The sequence below is a fragment of the Chelon labrosus genome, assembly GCF_963514085.1.
Source record: "Chelon labrosus genome assembly, chromosome: 15".
NCBI lineage: Eukaryota > Metazoa > Chordata > Actinopteri > Mugiliformes > Mugilidae > Chelon > Chelon labrosus.
In genome coordinates this window covers 12,454,446-12,474,346 of record NC_140348.1, presented here as the reverse complement: position 1 = coordinate 12,474,346, position 19,901 = coordinate 12,454,446, and the positions used below count along the sequence as shown (strand labels likewise).

Below are 19,901 nucleotides of genomic sequence, written 5' to 3'. Positions count from 1 at the left end.
GCAGAGGAAGGACAAAATTTGTAATTAAAAAAAAAGGGGGGGTTAAAATATCACATTAGTAAACAACATGGTAATTAATAAGAAGGGTAATTCTAACTTAATGAACATTGAACAAATTTCAGTTGAGACACACTCACCTCTGTATTTTTCTTGTTAGCATGTGGTACATTAGGCAGAGGGGGTTTTATAGGTGTTGTACAAGGCTGCTGTCAGGATTATAATCCCCTCTCTGCAGGTGTGACACATTTACTGACTAATGGGACACAAAACACTACTAATGGACTGGCTAAGTGCTCTGATATTCTGACATCACCGAGAGGCTACAAGCGGCATGAAATATATATCAAAATGTGTTTTGTGTTGGATGCAGAGGTGGACAAAAAAAAAAAAGACAACATTAAGATGAAATCTCTCTCCATCTATAATTTATTGGATTCAGCTTTTAGCAAACAAATAGCTGCTCAAATCCGTACAGGCTGAAAAGGCAGAAACATCGCTGAAACAAGATGTTTGTGCATTTTTTACATCCTTCAGCATGACGAGTCAACAATGCAATAAACTTCGCAGATGACCAGCACGAGTATTTATGTACACCGAATGAACAGAACGATCAGTGCATCGACCGGTTTCAGATAACAATGGAAGTATAAACAGTAAAAAGTTCTTCACCCCCATAGAATCCCAAATTTACTGTTTCACAAAGGAATAAGGAAAAGCCTTGCAAAAATATATGCTTTGCAGAAATTTGGGGGTTTAAATGTATGAAACCAAGACACTGTCATAGTCAAATGATGCCACAATGCCTGCAAGTGCATGTTTCATATAAAGACAAGCAGTGGTGTTTGAAGTCAACACTTTTCAACGTCCCGGACATGTTCCACGTTGTTCTTGCGGATGAAAAGGGTTCAGCTGCAACAAATATCAGCTATTTCATTTAAATCCAAATTTCTACACTGATTTTTCTTACACACATATTTGCAACAACTAAAATATGCAAAAAAGGTATATTTGCATGAGTATTATATTCTGGGAAGTGTTTGCACGAACTATGGGTGACCATGAGACCAGCATTCAAAATCAATACACTTGAAATGTATCTATCATTTCTAAATTACAGTAAACATTTGTCTCATCTAAAATGGTGTCACTCGGTGACAAGGTTTTCAAGATCAGAACTCTTTCTAATCTGTATGGCACTGCCGTATGCAAACATGCAAGTGTAAAGTTGGCTTGTTAAAGAGAGCTTCTTCCCCCCACCTCTTTAAAGCGGGGCGTGATGCTTAACTGCGACGATACGTTTGAATTATACGTCACAGTACATTATATTTCGCCTGTTCCAATGTGGGCTAATTGCATTTTGCACAGTCAGGCACCAAACCACTAAGTAATATTGCCACAGGCAAAAAAAGAAAGTTGGTGAAGTTGAATAAAATTGCAACAGGCAGCAGCTGTTAAGTTATTCCCAGACAGAAGTGAGGTAATTTGTAGCATCTAACAGAAGGAAATGTGATGGAAATTTTAGTTTGAGCTAAATGTAGATTATATATTATTCACACATGTCAAATAAGATATCATTTTTGCAAAAACTATTAATCATTTTATCTTATGTATCTAACACACAATTTATCACAATGCATTATTCTCTCTGCAACAATCCAAACGTGTTGCATGGGCAATAAAATAAAAGGCTGATGTAAATGAAAGGCATTATGGTCTGTAGGAAAATAAAATAGAAATAAAAGAGAACTGGTGGACCCCACAACACGCTTATATTTCAGGTAGGAAGTGAGGAAAATGTAGTACAGAGTAATATATACAGTATTTATATTTTACGCAAATAGATAATGCTGGAATACAATTAATATTCAAATGAACATTTGATCTAATAAATGTTGGATTTCTGCCTCATAAAACTATTACTTTTTTTTTTTATTGTTTTTACATAGAGCAATCCGACCAAACCCATTATGTAAAGAATTCTATATTTTACATATTAGTTCACGTACTGGAAGGTCAAACATTCTTGAAAAAGACCTGTGTCGCAGATGTTTTCAGTTATATTACAGTATGTTACAAGGTTTATTTTTTAAGTGCAAAATGTAAAAAGAGCTTTAGAAAACAACATTCAGAAAAAAATTGCATACGTTAATTTGACAGAAGCGCACAGGACACCGTCTGAAGGTATTATTTAAAATTGGCGTAGTCTGAGAAAATGTCAACAAAATCCTGCACCACTCTGTAGCAGAAGTCGTACTGCTCCTGGAAGAAAAAAGGCAAAAGGGAGAACAGAGTCACCGTGTGTAGACGAGCAGAAACAGTTCCAAACCAAAGTAAATAAGCTGACATTTTCTGCACAGCAGGACTGATATGACCTGGCTCTCCACCTACCACGGTCTGAACCATGTGCGGTCTCTGCATGCGCAAACTCTTCACTGTCTGAAAAACGTCCAGGAGGCCTTCCGCTTTCACTCTCTCCAGAATGTTACTGAGGGCGATGAAGGTGCCGGTTCGTCCTGCACCAGCACTGGGAAGATTGAGGACAGAAATATCAGCAGCCACATCACATACTGCAAGGTGTTTGAAGGCTGCAAGGCTCACAGCTGAACCGCAATTGTGAACAATTTAGAGATGAACCTCTGGAGCAGAATAAGGAAATGTGAAATTCTAATAACAGTAAAACTGCAGTGCAACTTGTAATCGTTTAACTCAAAAAGTTAGCAAGAGAAAAGGTGACCTTTGTGTAATGGTGCTAATAATTATCCTCACTTAAAGAGAGGCTAATCCAAACGCTAACACTAATCAGTTTGGAAGCTCAGCGTTTGACTGAGTCAATGTTTACAATGATGCTGGGATGGAGAGAAAGACAGGGAGGGAGCATGAGAGAGAGAGAGAGAGAGAGCGGGAGAGATGTGTGATTCGGAAGAGAAGTGTAGAGAGACGTTAGGGATTGCAGCGGGTTAGCCCCATTCCCCAGAGACGGAGAAAAAGCTTTAAAAAGCCCCTCTTAGACAAGTGGTGATGAAGGAATAGAAGAGAGTGATGACACCATTTCCTGTCGTTAGCTCATCTTATCAGATTAATCATAGTGGGAGTCAGAGGAGATTTCACTTTGAGAGGTTTTAATTGACTGTGAATCAGTGGATTGGATCAATCCCACAGGGGCATGCTGCTTTAGAATCACTTCACCTGAAGCTAGGTTCTGATCAAAGCTTTCACAGCTAAGTCTTTATAAGGGATCACATAAGTGGTTTAGGCATAGAGCACCGGGTCTACTGAGGGAAAATGTACAATTTATTGTAACAGACATTTGTAGGAACAAAAAAAATGTATCCTTAAAATTGAAATCCCTTCCAGTATCATTCTGAGATATTCCGGTGATCGGGTAATAAAAAGCAGAGTGGAAATGAAAGGGGCTATATTAAAAAGCAGGAGTGGACGGACACATAATGTAATATGGAGTATATAATTTCCATCTGATGGTGCGCACCACGCTGCAGAATTGTCAAGCCGAAGTTCCTCACCTGCAGTGCACAATTATGGGACGGTTTCCAGACTGCTGCTGCTGCCTCTGCACAGCGGCAATAATGTCAATCATGCCTCTCCCCTCGGCTGGTATTCCGATCTCAGGCCATCCGTGGAAGTGGAAGTGCCGGACGTGTTGTGACTGCTTTTCCTGGAGAGACGGGCAGAGTACGGTGTTGTTTTTCACCCACGTGAATAAATAAAAAAAACAAAAAAACAAATGCCATGAACTTTAAGCTCTTTTCATGTAGATGCAGGCGGCACAGAGAGAACATGGCTGAATATGTGGTGAATTAAGTGTTATAATCACGCACTGGTCTGTAGGTGAGAACCATGTCTTTGAGAGTGAAGGTTTCACACAGTGTGTCTCCAGTCAGCTCCACGGTGTAGTCTCCAAATGTTACACTGCCCTCTGATGGCCAATACTGGAAACACTTTTCCTGGTTGGAAAGGTCACATGGAAACGCAATCAGGCAACATTTGACAGATTTACCTCATGCTTTTGTTTCCACATTTTACATTTGTATCGCTAAAAACAACTAAATCCAGACGTAAACTATCAAGGAGGAAATGTGATAAAGCAATGGAAATAAAGAGACTGTTTAAAATGTGCAACTCTGCTTTTTTTTTTTTTTTTTTCCCAGCCTGTACTTTTGCGAGAGCGCCGTACTGTACCTGCTCCCTCTCTTTGAGTTCGGTGAGCATAACGATTGAATGGCACCTCCACTCCCACACCATCCTCCAGAAGTCCTCCACCGTGTGAGACAGGGGGCCCTGGGTTGCGATAAAATAGTCCTTCTGCCTGTAGCCCTGGAGGGCAGATCACCCGGTAAACAAGACTTGAGAGTGCGGCAAACATAATATTTTGCATTGTTTTGTAAAAGAAACAATGAGCTTTTATATTTATACTTCTATGGGAAATCTATACGGGGAGGTCGTGAGGGAGCGCTTACATCAATAAAGGAGGCATTGATGTAGTCGGTGAACTCCTGTCCTCTTTTCACTGAGAGTATTACTCGGTTGAAATCATCTGCAAGAAGAAAAAAAAAAAGTTTCCACAACTGATTCCTAATAAAATAAAAGTTTGAGAGGGCCAATGGAAAAAAAAAACTTCAGCTGTGTTATTAAGGCCAAACATGTCTATATCGGTTTTCAGTGTAAAAAGTTGCTTTCTTTTCCCACTCGAATCGCAACTTAAAGCAGAGATCCAAGGCCTGTTTAAATATCACTGATCACACAGATATGAGCCGATGAGCCGGATATCGGTGTATCATCACGAGCGCTGTGATACTTTGATGTTAGTCGGATGTGATGTATTATGAAGGCGTTCCAAGTATCGGAGCGTAGTCCTTACACGGAATGATCTGAAGCACGCGGTTCTTCTTCATGTTGGCAGGAAGGTTCCCAGTTCTCATGTTCTCCTTCATTATGCGAACGTTGGTCAGCTTCTGAAAGGGAGGAAACGTGAGCGGAGTGGCATAATCGAAAAAAAAGTTTTCATCAGTACAGAGCAGAATAACTAATAAACCATTTTTTTGGTTTTGTTTTTGTAAAGCTGGTGTTGTTGCATTGGAAAATATCTTAATAACGGTACGGACAAATGGACAAAAGGTGGAAGACATCAGGAGAAGAAGAGGCTTTCGGGAATAATTCCACTCAGTGTCTAGGGAACTGTGGAGGACTCTTTGCAGGAAAAATGTGAAATTTTCACAGAGCTACAGTAAATTCCACATGGCAGATGGTGATGGCTTATAAAGTTTTAGTTGATCCAAAGCATTGTTATTTATGTTACTACTGCCAAGAGCTGCACCCAGGGCAAGTTTTCCATGAAAATCTACCCATGCAGGGCGCAGGGTGATGGGGGACGATTCATTACTGACTGAAATGTTTAAGAGGGAGCGCCTTTCTTCGTACCCTGAACTCCTCCTCCAGGCCCAGCCTGTCGTGGGGAGCCCTTGTGTTGTGAAGCCTCTGCAGATGGCCCTCCAGAGAGCACACATCTAGCTCGGTGTCTCCATACAGGTAGTACTCCAACAGAGCCTGGTAGATGAAGGAGTACTGCATCTGAGGAAGAAGAGAGAGGAAAGCATGGGAGTAGCACCTGTAGTTCGCCGAACTACTTCCTACTATTTTTCGCATCACAGCCGCGGTTGTTTTCCATGTCCCCCCCGCTTGTTTACGCCGCGACCAGAGCAGCGAGTTGAGCTGTCAGTCCAAGGTACAGCAGGTCGGAAAGGGTCAATGCTTACATCTGTCTGGATAAGTTGACAGCGCTGTTCTCGTATTCTGCTCACAAAGCCAAAGACATCCAGCCTCTGTTCCATGTGCATCATGTCGATCATGCTGTCAATGACAATGAACGTCCCAGTCCTCCCAACCCCGGCGCTGTGGAGGCAAAAACAAGGAGGAGGCACAAGGTCTTCTCTGTAACAAACAGCCAAGCATGGTTGCAACACGAAACGTGTGGAATAAGAAGTCTGTGCAACATTATATTTAAATGTGCGAGACAACACACAACAAGAGAGGAACACCATTGCAACCATCATCATTTTTCTCACACGATACATATTAATATGATTTAATGTTATCTATATAGTGTATATATAGTATATATTGGCTTTCTCTTAGCATTGTCATGTTATCTTAACATAGATGTCAACCACATGTAGAAGTGCTTCACCTCTGAAGCCCCAACACACCCCTAATAGATTTACAAGGGTCATTTCAGCACACTGCACCTCTGGGAGCACAGAGCTGGGATTCCACAGCGGGGTGTTGAGGCCTCCTCAATGGGCCCCATTCAAGAACAACAGTCCCTCTCCCTGAGCACCTGTTGCAGCAGTTGCTACGGTCGGCTGCAGAATTCTTTGGTGAGGCACATACAAAATGAGGGACTGCAGAATAACTACAGAATAGAATTGGAAATACATTTATAAATGTTTTTACCTATCTTCGTTGAGCTTCTTTTTTGAATACATCTTAAACATATAACCCTCCTTGAATCAGCTCAGATGCTATTTATATGACTGTGCTGCCTTGGCAAACTCTTCCTGGTTCCGTCACGCTACACATTTTACCTGCAGTGCACAACAATGGGTCCAGCATAAGATGGATTCACAGCCTTGACCTTCTTGAGGAATTTCAGCATGCCGATGGGTGAGAATGGCACCCCGAAGTCCGGCCAGCCGGTGAAGTGGAGCTGGGTGACCAGCCGAGGAGCTCGGGGACCATCGCTGCCTTGCTGTGGAGCACAGACACGCAAGATTTATTCCTGTGCATGAACAAGGCTGAGAAAAGGAATCAACAACAAACTATGGGAAAATGAACCTAGGATTTGCATCAGTTTTAGAAGGTGTTTTGTCTTTTTTTTTTATTTTTTATCAATGGTTTGCCTTTGCCTCATATCTCATCAATGCTCAAGAGAGCGTCATTTCATTCTCTTGAACATTTGGTTGTTCCGTGTTCACAGAGCTAACCGTAAAAGCAGCCAGTCTGTCGGCTTTTACTGAGGAGACGCGGCACAGTCACAGATTTTGGAGGCAGAGAGAGGATGCACTCGTCTGGCTTCAGATGGAGAAGGAACAAACTGAATTTCGCCATCTGAAGTCTACGCAGTACGCCGAGCGCTTTCATACTAAATGTGCAGGAATCTCTTAAAATGAAGCCGCAAATTAATATGGTGCTTACTGTATGCTAAAACACGCCTAAATATCGATAATTAAAGCTGTGCCTTTTATCGCTACCTTTAATATTCTTTAATGTGTTTCCATACTTTTGTTTATTATATTTTGTCCCCTATTACACTTCACCCAAATGTTCCCCGTGGGTGACATTACTTTTTACACCATCGCTGTGCAGCTTTATTTAATTTTTAATAAGAATCCAGCTATTATGAGAATAGATTTTTATATTTTACTAGCAAATAAGAACTATATTAAGAGCAACGGTGAAATGACGCCTTATTATTTTACGCCCGGTGTAAATGTCTAAATAAAAAGCAAACATTTATCTTAATTTGAGGTTACTTTTTGGGATAAATGTCTTCTTCTTGCGCCTCTACGGTATAATTACATGTTTGCTCTGCGCTGTGAAGTGAGTCGAGTGAAGCGCCGCGCTCCGTACTGTGCAGCTTGGTATCATTAATGCTTTCCTGTGGACTCAAGAGTTTTTACTCACATACTGAACGCAGAATTTTCTAATGGTGTAGTCCACCAGGACAATGCAGTCCTCCATCGCCACACGGACGTTCCCGTACATCCAGCAGCCCTTTTCTGGCCAGTACTGATAACATTTATCCTGCAAGAGAATCACAACAGTAAAGAGGTTATTCTTCTTGTGCTGGAGTGAACATTTACACCTCATAAGTGAACATTTACACCTCAAAAATACGCAAAACAGTTGAATCTGAGGTTGCATAGCTGGATCTGTTGTGTGTACTGCACGTACAGGAACGTGTATTTGATGTGTGTGTGTTTTCACAATCCAATTCAAAGGCAATCACAGCGACTTTGTGCGACTCTGTCAGTCAATAGGATCTTCGCAGTGACGTTTCAACTCATTAACTAGATTCTCAGACTAATTATCATGAAGCCTCCTAGGATCTTATCAACAATTATTTCGTCATTGATCCCCATTGCCTCGATTCTGCCCCATCAAACCTGCTGTTGAGCACTCAATTGATCATCCCTTCGAGGCTAAATTTAATGCCGTGCTAAGTAATCTGCAGGGTGACACTCCGTATGGATTCTCATTTGGGAAAGGGGTCAAATAAATTATGCCCATGACTTTGGGTCACGAGAATACAAAAGTGGGTTTGACTAATTGCGCATCGGAGCCGTATGGATTGTATAGGTTCGTTCTGTAATACTGTAGCGTTAGAGGAATGTGCTGCGGAGGGAGAATACCTCCTTCCTTTCTTTCAGGTTCGTCAGCATTACTATAGTTGCCGTTTTCTGCTCCCAAATCATCCGCCAGAAGTCAGCCAATGTTTCAAGCTTTGGGCCTGAAAGAGAATGGAGGAAAGCGTTAAACATAGCCTGTGAGTAGTCATATATGTAAAATTAAAATTAAAGGTGCATTTACCTTGAGCTGCAATGAATTTGCTTTTCTCCTTATAACCCTGCAAGAAGAAAAAAAAAAACACTGTATTCACGATCATTTGCCAAGATCATCCACAATAAATGTGTACGAGTATTAATACTCACATCTATGTAAGATGCATTTATGTAGTCTGAGTACAGATGTCCATCAAGATGACTTAACACCACCCTCGAATGATCATCTGTGGAACAATAATAAAAAAGAAAATAAAGCTGTGTTTTATATTTCACTTTGTTCAGTGTTCCTTGTGATTTAGTTATCAATAAAACTGTGAGTCAGAAGGTTGCATTAATATCGCCTGCTGCAGAATACAGATCGGCACTCACATGGTAAAATGTTTGGGTATCTGTTTTTCTCTCTGTTGTGCTCCCTGCTCGCCTCCTCAAAGGACCCATGGTGGTAGTAACACGGCAGTGACTGTAAAGACAGAATCCAATCCTCAGGAGGTAAAAATAAAAATAAAGCCAAGGGCACAAAGCCCACTAACAGAACATTTTTATTACGGTTTTCTGTACTGCTGTATGCTTCCAGGACAAGGATCTTCATCCACACCAAATAAACTTGTGCCTACATTGAACTCTTCTCTGAAGAGCTTCCCATCATCTGCAGAGCGTATCCGGTACTCCTCCTCCAGCGAGTCCAGAGGGATGGGGAAGTACCTCTTGGACGGCGAGGGAGATCTGGGGAGGAGGACCACTGTCTGCTCTCCTGTGTTTAAAGATATATATGGCGGTCAGACTGCTAACGTTTCCCAAAAGAGAACATTACGAGCTCTCACAGCACCTGAAAAAACAAGCCTGATGGCTATTAAGATTTCCTACTTTTGTGGGTACATGACAGAAATGATTTCTAGAGTCATAAACATGGAGTTGCTGCACGTAACTGTCTTAACTCAGAATTTGGCCTTTTCATTTATTTGTTTATTTTTTTGTACTTGAAGTGAAGCTTTATGTCTCCCTACGTGCTGGGAAAGCTGAGAGCCTTCCCAAACCTTTACAGGTATCACGGACTTAAGACGATCAAAACTTTGCTTAAAGTTAAAATTTATTAATCAAATAAAAAAAAAGAAATAAAAACTAAAAGGCTGTTTTACATTTTCATGCAGTGGTTGTTATATTGAGTACAGCACAACGGTACCTTGTTCCTCCAAGAAGCCATTCGGAATCTTTTTATCCACCGAGGTGACGAGAGCTTTCCTGTGGTTTTTGAACCTGCAGTAACGACAGCAAAGCCACGTATTAAAAGAAAGCAAAAATGAGCTAGAACAGAGCTTTAAGCACATGTGATAAGCAAACAACAAATACCAAAACCAATATCAACCATCTCAGAGAGGCAAAGCTGTTCCTCCTCATGCCGTCGCCGGGAAGAGGAGGTTTGAGCTGACCGGTCAGGGAGTGAGCGTCTGTGGCCTGACCTGACCTCACCGTTTTTATTTGCCGTCTTACTTAAAGTGCAGCTGTTTACCCATAAGCCACCGCTCGCCGCCTGTTTCCAAACCACCCCCGCCCCGATGCCCTGACCCAGCACATTCACTATTATGCTTACACGCACGCTAAAAGGGAGTGAGAGTACAAGATGAAGAGCTAAGGGTGTAGGTTTATTCACCTCAGGCAGTAGATAGTCAGCAGGACAATAATGATAAGAAGAAGGGATATGACCAGTGTGGAGGGCAGCACATGAGCCGACTGGTGAGGGGAGTTTCCTAGATAAAAGACAGACGTGAAACATATTAGTTTTACCCAAGAATGCAAGCTACTGAAACATCACCTATAAAGGAATAAACCACAGCAGTGAAAAATAAACATTCTTCTTCATTTTCTTTCTTGATGATAATTCTTAAAACTGGGAGACATTTAGATCAGCTTTGTTTGGCTCCACTGAAAGGTCAGAAATTATTGAGAATGTATTTCTCACTTATTTAATTACGATTTAAATAGTATTAATTTAAGTCTAAAAATGAATGAAAATACAATCTAGTTTTATGTGTAGATATATCGACTATTTTTACTGGATGTTACTATCTCCAGCTGAGAAATATTCTGATGTACAATGTGGAAACTTTGTGCAAGCTAAACTAACCGTGTATAGCAATCCAATTTTAAGCTTTAAAGGTCACACACTGACAATTTATTGAGATTTAACTTGGATTCATATAATCAAGAAAACTGCAGGCTGAGGTTTTATTGGTAGTTATGTGACGGACTATTTCTTCCTGGAAGTCACTACCTTTATTCAGGATACAATGTAGGATATAATGTTGTAGCTTTGTGCAGGATTAGTTGAACTGACCTAATCCTGGTGGAAGATTCATATTTAACATTTTACCGATATATAGAGGGCTGTTTGAGTTAGTGCCGTTAGGCTAGAACATCTTACGTGCATACTATAGTCAAAATCAGAAACATTTTATAAAGTATAGAAACCCTTTTGAATTATTTTGGAGCCTGGTGTCTCTGAGGTCGTGCTGCAGGGGTTTCTGTCCTGACAGAAGAGGGATGATTATAAATGACTGTATTGTTAGTTCTGTGTATGTGATTGAGCCAGTGAGTTGCATTTTTTTACTGTCTTGCATTCTTCAATGGATTTTAGAATGGAGTCATTGTTAATTTGCTGTACAAGACTGATAAATATATTTCAAGCATTTTACTGATATGACACTTCTCTCCATCTAAAGCAGCAAGACAGCAAATTACACTTTCCTTCAAGGCTATTTTGCTGCACAATATAGTCAATTACAATTACAGATAATACAATTGTAAAATGTAATGTATCAGTTGCACAAGTAGAAGAATCTAGAGTCTAAAATTTGCAAACCTTGTCTGTTGTACTGATTGATACCAGTCACACTAGAGCACATAAAGACCCAAAATGTTTAAAATTAGTACGGGCATGTTTAAATCTCAATGAATTCACTGTTTCCTTGGGATGTGAACATATATAGTTATTTAATCTTTCAAAAGTGACACAGTCATGCTTTAACGTCTGATTCTTGCCATATATAAAATAATTGCTCCGTAGTTCCAACATTTACCTGTAGTTTGGTTATCATGAGATGAATTATTCACAGCAATAGTGATCCCAACCAGAAACAACACCATTGTCTGGGGATAAAAAAAACAAAAAAACACAACAGTCACTTCAACAAACAGATTAAAACTCTGTAATTCTCAGAAGTTCCACTAGACGGCGCCAGTTCAATATGCAATCCATTCTGCAGCTCGGTGCAGCAAACAGAGGCCAGAGACGAGAGCTCTGCTTTGATGCGGCTTGAGAGTGATGTCTGCGTGTCTCTCTGCTGAGCAGTCTAAGTCCTTTTGGGAAATCTGCTCGCAGTCTCGTCCTGTCAGGCTGACTTGAAAGAGCAGCATCAAATAACATGATATTCAGACATCAAACCGGAGAAGAGGCTTTAACCCACAGGTGACAGTAACCATATACCCTGTGGACCGCGTGGATTTGGCAATGGAGTTGAGCTCAAGTAGTATTTGTCAGAAGCCCTCTCATTTTGCTGCGTGCTCTTTGATGTACTACAGTGTGCAGCCCGACAAAGCATCCTGCTTAGTGACAATAAGACATTGTAGTAGGTGTTTGTGAATATTTAAAAGTAAGCCATGTGCTCTTTTTTAGGGGAATTGATAACCAGACTAGAAAATTACCATACACATATTATACATTGCACTTAAAGGCTTTGTACTTTACTGCAGTTCCTTCCCGTTTCTCTGTCACTTTCTTTTTTTTTTCTGCAGTGAACAATTATTTTATTCTAAACTGCATTCTCACTCTTCCCTTTTATGTTATTGCTAGAAGCCATTAGTAATGTATTTGGGGCACCGTGCCACGAGTGTCTTTACAAAAGGAGAAGGTACGTCAAGTACGCCAGAATTAAATGGATTCCAACACATTATCCTTCAGTCTTTTTTATCTAGTGGCCAATTCCTTTAAATTCACATCCCTTTCCTCTTTCCTTCACATTTCCTCCAAATGATAGGGCAAGAAATCACAGAATAAATTGGGCAAATATGCCTAAATGTCTTTGATGGAATAAATGAGAGAAGCAAGAATTGAGTGTCCTAATTCATCCTCTGTTCTGTCCCCTTCTCATTATGGAGGCCACAAGACTGAATGGAATAATTCATTGTGTCAATTTAGTTCTTCTAGAAATGGGTCATCTAGGGGCCTAATTTGTGATGTTTGAGAGAATATCTTGCGCGTAACCCTGGGGGGTTTCATAAAACTATACGTCCCAAAGCTTTTGTGGAAAACTGAGCTCCATAATAATGCTCTAACAATGTTCACAAAACAAAATTTATGTCAAAACTTATAAAGTATTATTGGACAACAAATTAGGGGCTTTGGGTTTTGCACATTATACAATTTCTCTCTCACTGTAAAACACCCAGGAGGCTGACAACAAGCACACACGGGAGGGAGTGATTAGGCTCTGCCAGTCCTGTCTCAAATAAACCCATCAATGCCCTAGAATCACGCACCTAGAATCATGCAGTATGTGTGTGCACGTATACACTGCTTTTCACATGTATGCATGCCTGCACATACGTCCCACAGCCAAAGGCTATGTGTTGCATATGTGCCACACTCCGTTGGAGGAGCCAATTCTCTCTCCAGTGTTAACAAGCTGACAGCGCCAGCACCTGTTCCCCACTCTCCCCCACTGGGCAAGCCACATTCACTCACACGGCCCAGTCCTACAGCTCCATGCTGCAAGGCATACTGCGCGAATGGGTCACTGCACAGGCCACTGCATATCTGTCATCTTCTGGCAGCCACTGTATACAGTACACGGCATATGGCCAGGAAATGGCAGAATGTGTAAAATGCTCCGAGTTAACTAGACTGGGTGGTTTATGCATCTGAAAGGGAATTAAAGAGAAAAAGAGGAAGTGATAAAAAAAAAAAAAAAAAGAATAGAGGAAACTGAGAGAGGAAGAACCAGCAGACCAGTGTATCAATATCTTGATCAGTAGAACTAGAAGGCAGGGCACCAAACTGTGACCACATCTCATGACTCATGAGTTGCTATTTGTATATCTTAATTACCATATGACATCACCTAACCTTAATATGAAAGAGGATTTGCAGGAAGAACGCATTTTTGATAACTGTTCCTGTCATTCCTAGCATCATTAATGGCATATCCCTGCTTTATTTTCTCTTTAATGAAATGCTTACAACATCTGGATCACTTCAACCTCCAGCACCTCCTCGACATTAATGTTCCCAGTGAATTAAATTACACTGCTTCACTTGTGTTGGGAGTGCAGAAGCAGATCATCACATGCACGCATGATGCAATGCTGAGATCCTGAGTGCAAAATGATCTGGTTGAATCTCGGAGGTTAATATTTTAGGCAATAGCGAATATGCATTATTCAACATTGACTCACTTAGATTTGTGAACAGGGATGAGATCACGGCATGACAACGCACTACATGTGTGGCAGCTACAGAAATAGACCTACTGTTTTGATTTAAACTGTAAATCTGTCAAATTCCAAGACTCATGACGCCCTAAAAGTTCAGCAGTTAAACATCTTCCTCATCTTGACTCGCCCTAAAATCTGAAAGTCAGTTCAAACTATTCAGGTTTAGGAAATAAGTAATCAGTTTCCAACCTGATAAGACAAAGTGTCTATGCTGCTTAGAATTACAGATTTGATATAGACAAGTTAAAATAGATGTGACTGGACAACATCTTCATCGATTAAACTTAAACTTACTTAAACTTACGACATATACACATTGTGTGTTTAAGCAAATCCTTAAGAGGAATTCTGAATATTTTAAATAAAGCACACACGTCTAAGCTCACTGCTGACCTCCTGACCTCAGTTAAACACCTCCTATAAATAATGAATCGTATGAGGCTTCACTGAGAACACTAAATGATGATGTGCATATATAAAAAGGCTTCTCAATTGAATAATGTTAAGTGTACAGTAGCTTTCAAACAATTACTGAGGTCCTAATTATACCTTGATGTTAATAGATCAACTGTTGTAGCAATATAGAGGTTTCTGCTCAGAATCAACAAATTACCAACATTCAACTCATAAATCACTCGGATAATCACGCAAACACTATCGGACATTAAATCTGATAGATTAAGAACTGAAATTGGAAAAAGCCTGCAGACTACTTCATGTTAGAACAGTGGCATGGATTATCTCAAACAGATTTGAGGAGATTCAAAACTCTTCTGTCACACTGTGACAATAGCACATCTCTGACATCTCTGTCTTACTCTTAATCTCTGCCAACGTATTTCATGCTCTTTAAGCATAATGTACACTGCCTAGCCAAAAAAAAAAAAAGTCGCCACCTGGATTTCACTGAGCAAACAGGTACAAGCCTCCTATTGGAAAATTACTGCATGGGGAATTATCTTTCAGCTGGCAGCACGTTATTTAACCCCAACTGATGCAATGAGTAGCTTCTCATTTCTTAAACAACCATGTTGAAAGACACATCCCGTGGTCATGGGAAAGATGTTAGTCTGTCTAGCCTTAAGAAAACCACTGATCAGTGAGACTAACCGCAAAAAAAGGCTTCAGTTTGCTAGGGAGCATAAAGATTGGACTCTGGAGCAATGGAATAAGGTCATGTGGTCTGATGAGTCCAGATTTACCCTGTTCCAGAGTGATGGGGACATCAGGGTAAGAAGAGAGGCAGATGAAGTGATGCACCCATCATGCCTAGTGCCTACTGTACAAGCCTGTGGGGGCAGTGCTATGATCTGGGGTTGCTGCAGTTGCTCAGGTCTAGGTTCAGCAACATTATGTGCCCAAAGAATGAGGTCAGCTGACTACCTGAATATACTGAATGACCAGGTTATTCCATCAATGGATTTTTTTCTTCCCTGATGGCACGGGCATATTCCAAGATGACAATGCCAGGATTCATGGGGCTCAAATTGTGAAAGAGTGGTCCAGGGAGCATGAGACATCATTTTCACACATGGATTGGCCACCTTAACCCCACTGAGAATCTTTGGGATGTGCTGGAGAAGGCTTTGTGCAGTGGTCAGACTCTCCCATCATCAATACAAGATCTTGGTGAAAGATTAATGCAACACTGGATGGAAGTAAATCTGGTGACATTGCAGAAGCTTATTGAAACAATGCCACAGAGAATGTGTGCTGCAATCAAAGCTAAAGGCAGTCCAACAAGAGTGTGTGACCTTCTTTTTTTTTTTTTTGTGGCCATGCAATGTAACTTCATAGAGCACTAGTTAATAATGCAATACATTTCTCTAAAAATCTATTTCTTAACAACCAGGCATGTCAGAGCGTAGCTTGCGCAGCAATTATTGCCTACATTCTCAAAAGCATTTGGACAAAACCATAGCAGCAACAAAATGCTTACAGCTTTACAGAGGCACTGTGCTTTTTAAAACACTATTTTAAAATGTTAAAACACTGTCTTTCATGTGATTTACATTGGTACTACTTAAATGGCACAAAATAGTTTCACATTATGCATGTACGCGCTCTGTTGATACATCGTTTCCTTTAAAAATCGAACTTAAATCCATCTCCTTAAATCTGCTTTTATAGTCATGATAGATTTGTCATCTATACCTGCAGATCAAGCTCAGGTTTATGGGTCTATTTTTATATTATGGGCCCAGTATGTGCGAGGCAGGAGGCATAAACCACGAACAGCTCTCGAGTCTATCAAAATAGGATTTATATTTTACAGTTATGGGTTAGACAATCATGAGCAATAAACACTTTTACGCCATCCAGTTCAGTACTCTTTAAATGAACACAGTTTGAAATTAATGTCGCTAAAATGGCGAGCATTTCAATTTACTGCACACGTCAACTTTCCTAGCCATGCACTGTGCAATAAAACAAGACGGTGAGCCAGTCGTCCGTAAGCGTGCACTTACTCACAGAGGTGCTTTGAGCGAAATGCTAACATTAACATGCTAAGGTGGTAATGACGAGAATGATAGCATTTGGATGTTTATCAGGCTTAGCAGCGTGTTAGCAGCATTGCTAATTAGCTGTAAACTAATGGGAATGTCTTCTGCAGGTTCCTGGTCATAACATAAACATGAAAATGGTGGCCTGATTATAGTGTAGGATGTAAAGTTATTGGAGGACAAAGTTATTGGACTTCATTGCGGGGGAAATATGAACGCCTGTATCAAATGTCATTGCCATCCATCCGGTAACTGTTGAGGCATTTCAGTCAGAAAACAAATGTCTCACGGTGGCATTAAAAGAAAAGTCGGTGGATTTATCCTCTGGGGTCTATGAACGTAAAGACAAATTTTATGGAAATTCATCCAATCATTGCAGATATATTTATCACTGACCCACAGGCAGATCAACGGTACAGTGAACGCTTTAACACATTATGCACGAATGCATCACTGTATCGTAGTTTTCCATTACATTGGAAGTAAATGTTTTCTAACCACAGCAGACACTGGATGTTATATGTGCTTGTAAATAAACAGCCGCCTTACTAAGATGCTAAAAGCTTAGTGAAAGTGATTTGAAAAATGCATGCATTTCTAAATTATTCAACGTGTTCCATCAGTGACATAGCATAGAGTGCAGATTTTTTTCACATGTGATGCTTATTGAACTATGATTTCTGACCAAGAGTAGATAACTATAGACTTTTACAGTGACACAGTCAGTGACACATAAAAAAATACGAAGAGAATGTATGCTTCAGGATAGGTTTCTTTGCTTTATAGTGAAAGCAAAGTCAAAGAATGTCCTCAAACGATGACAAAATACACTATATTACCAAAAGTATTCGCTCACCCATTCAAATGATCAGAATCAGGTGTTCTAATCACTTGGCCTGGCCCCAGGTGTATAAATTCAAGCACTCAGGCATGCAGACTGTGAAACAAGACATTTGTGAAAGAATGGGCCGCTCTCAGGAGCTCAGTGAATTCCAGCGTGGAACTGTCATAGGATGCCACTTGTGCAACAAATCCAGTCGTGAAATTTCCTCGCTCCTAAATATTCCACAGTCAACTGTCAGCTCTATTATAACAAAATGGAAGCGTTTGGGAAAAACAGCAACTCAGCCACGAAGTGGTAGGCCACGTAAAGTGACGGAGAGGGGTCAGCGGATGCTGAAGCGCATAGTGCAAAGAGGTCGCCGACTTTCTGCACAGTCAATTGCTACAGAGCTACAAACTTCATGTGACCTTCAGATTAGCCCAAGTACAGTACGCAGAGAGCTTCATGGAATGGGTTTCCATGGCCGAGCAGCTGCAGCCAAGCCACACATCACCAAGTGCAATGCAAGGCGTCGGATGCAATGGTGTAAAGCACGCCGCCACTGGCCTCTAGAGCAGTGGAGACGCGTTCTCTGGAGTGATGAATCACGCTTTACCATCTGGCAATCTGATGGACGAGTCTGGGTTTGGAGGTTGCCAGGAGAACGGTACATTTCAGATTGCATTGTGCCAACTGTGAAATTTGGTGGAGGAGGAATTATGGTATGGGGTTGTTTTTCAGGAGCTGGGCTTGGCCCCTTAGTTCCAGTGAAAGGAACATTGAATGCTTCAGGATACCAAAACATTTTGGACAATTCCATGCTCCCAACCTTGTGGGAACAGTTTGGAGCGGGCCCCTTCCTCTTCCAACATGACTGTGCACCAGTGCACAAAGCAAGGTCCATAAAGACGTGGATGACAGAGTCTGGTGTGGATGAACTTGACTGGCCTGCACAGAGTCCTGACCTGAACCCGATAGAACACCTTTGGGATGAATTAGAGCGGAGACTGAGAGCCAGGCCTTCTCGACCAACATCAGTGTGTGACCTCACCAATGCGCTTTTGGAAGAATGGTCAAAAATTCCTATAAACACTCTCCTCAACCTTGTGGACAGTCTTCCCAGAAGAGTTGAAGCTGTAATAGCTGCAAAAGGTGGACCGACATCATATTGAATTCTATGAGTTAGGAATGGGATGGCACTTCAGTTCATAGAATGAGTAAAGGCAGGTGAGCGAATACTTTTGGTAATATAGTGTATATCAAATAGATAACTTTATCCAATCACGTCTCAGTTTCCTCGTGGATCGATATGGCCTCAAAAACAGATTCACATTTTGTGCTTGGCACAGAATAAATGGCATGTCTCGTACACAAAAGATAAAAGATTTTTTTTGTGTGTGTTTCCCAGGGAACAGAGGAACAAAGGAAAAGAAAAAGAATACCAGAAACAGCCACCACTTCCATTGTCTAGTGCCAAAAAAACAAAAAGGACAGAACGAGAGCACAAACACATGTCAGTGAAGTGTGGCAGCAGAGAGGAGAGGAAAGATGAGAGGAGATGAGATGAGAAGGGAAGGGAGAGGAGTGGAGCGGAGCTGCAGGAGATAAATGTCTAGATTCAAGGTTCAGAGATAACATCCAGAATAGAAGACATCCTTAGTACTCAGACATGGTAAAAAAGATAATGCTTCACTGTCTGTGAAGTCACTGCTATATGTTCAAATGCATCCTCTTATATTTCCTATATGAGGGAGGCTTTGCTCACCTCTAAAAATTCACCTGCCAGACTTTACAAAGCATCATATTACACATTTCTTATCGAACAGACATTTAACCTAACACTGGGAATGATACTGTATCTTTAGCTCGTCCTCCTGACCATGTTTAAGTGTCTCAGATTGCTATCTGCTGCATAGTTATGTTGAAAAGAATCAATTTGGAGGAATAATTCAATTAGTCTTATCTAGAAGGGAGTCATTATTTGATTATTCCCCTTTAATGGATAGAATTTCAATTGATTCCCTGAAAGAGAATTGACCTGGTCAGACGGATTAATAAAAGACTTACACTTCCAAGCAAAACCACTGTGATCTGCTATCAGATGACCCGTCAGTCCATAACAACCACGGGATCCCGCTTCCTTTCTTGGTTGGATTTATTGAGGTTTTCTGCCCTCTGTCCCTCTCCTACTCACATCCTCCGAGGCATCGATAATAGCGCGGGATGAAGAGATGAGTGGGGTTGGTGCAGTTGCTCTGAGGTGTGTCAGAGGTTCAGATCGGGATCAGGGACCAGGGGATCATAGGAATCTGGAAAAATAAGCACAAGACAACAGTTAAAAACTCGGTAGTTAGCGTATTTTTAAGGAAAAACAAAGGCAGATTGTCTTCAGCTCCACTATTGGAGGCCTACTCAAGGAAAAAAAAAAAACTCGAAATGCATGAATGCACAATAAAAGAGGACTGGAATGTGTAGGGGTGTGCATCTGTGCAGTGTGTCAGAGAGGAT

At 41.0% G+C, this 19,901-nt stretch overlaps 1 protein-coding gene across 1 annotated transcript; it reads right to left on the bottom strand.

Moving 5' to 3' along the window:
• Window positions 1–17: 17 nt before the first annotated feature.
• Window positions 18–19,653, bottom strand: LOC311500469 (receptor-type tyrosine-protein phosphatase epsilon-like). The gene is made up of 20 exons (XM_084561889.1): window positions 19,461–19,653; window positions 11,654–11,723; window positions 10,228–10,324; window positions 9,760–9,833; window positions 9,194–9,330; window positions 8,949–9,039; window positions 8,727–8,803; window positions 8,605–8,641; window positions 8,427–8,524; window positions 7,699–7,818; window positions 6,600–6,763; window positions 5,772–5,907; window positions 5,437–5,586; window positions 4,877–4,970; window positions 4,476–4,552; window positions 4,198–4,332; window positions 3,837–3,962; window positions 3,522–3,673; window positions 2,389–2,524; window positions 18–2,259 (listed from the first exon to the last, which is right to left on the bottom strand). The coding sequence occupies exons 2-20, from the start codon at window positions 11,718–11,720 to the stop codon at window positions 2,185–2,187; spliced, it is 2,043 nt and encodes a 680-aa protein (XP_084418015.1). The 5' UTR covers window positions 11,721–11,723; window positions 19,461–19,653; the 3' UTR covers window positions 18–2,184.
• Window positions 19,654–19,901: the final 248 nt, after the last annotated feature.

Bases quoted from the DNA above. Each gene is read 5' to 3' on its own strand.
- LOC311500469 (XM_084561889.1), bottom strand. From the start codon at position 11,720: ATGGTGTTGTTTCTGGTTGGGATCACTATTGCTGTGAATAATTCATCT. The intron at 5,908-6,599 runs GTAAAATGTGTA...TTGCCTCCACAG, and splicing joins CCCATTGTTGTGCACTGCAG to CGCCGGGGTTGGGAGGACTG. The intron at 5,587-5,771 runs GTAAGCATTGAC...CTTCTTCCTCAG, and splicing joins GTCAACTTATCCAGACAGAT to ATGCAGTACTCCTTCATCTA.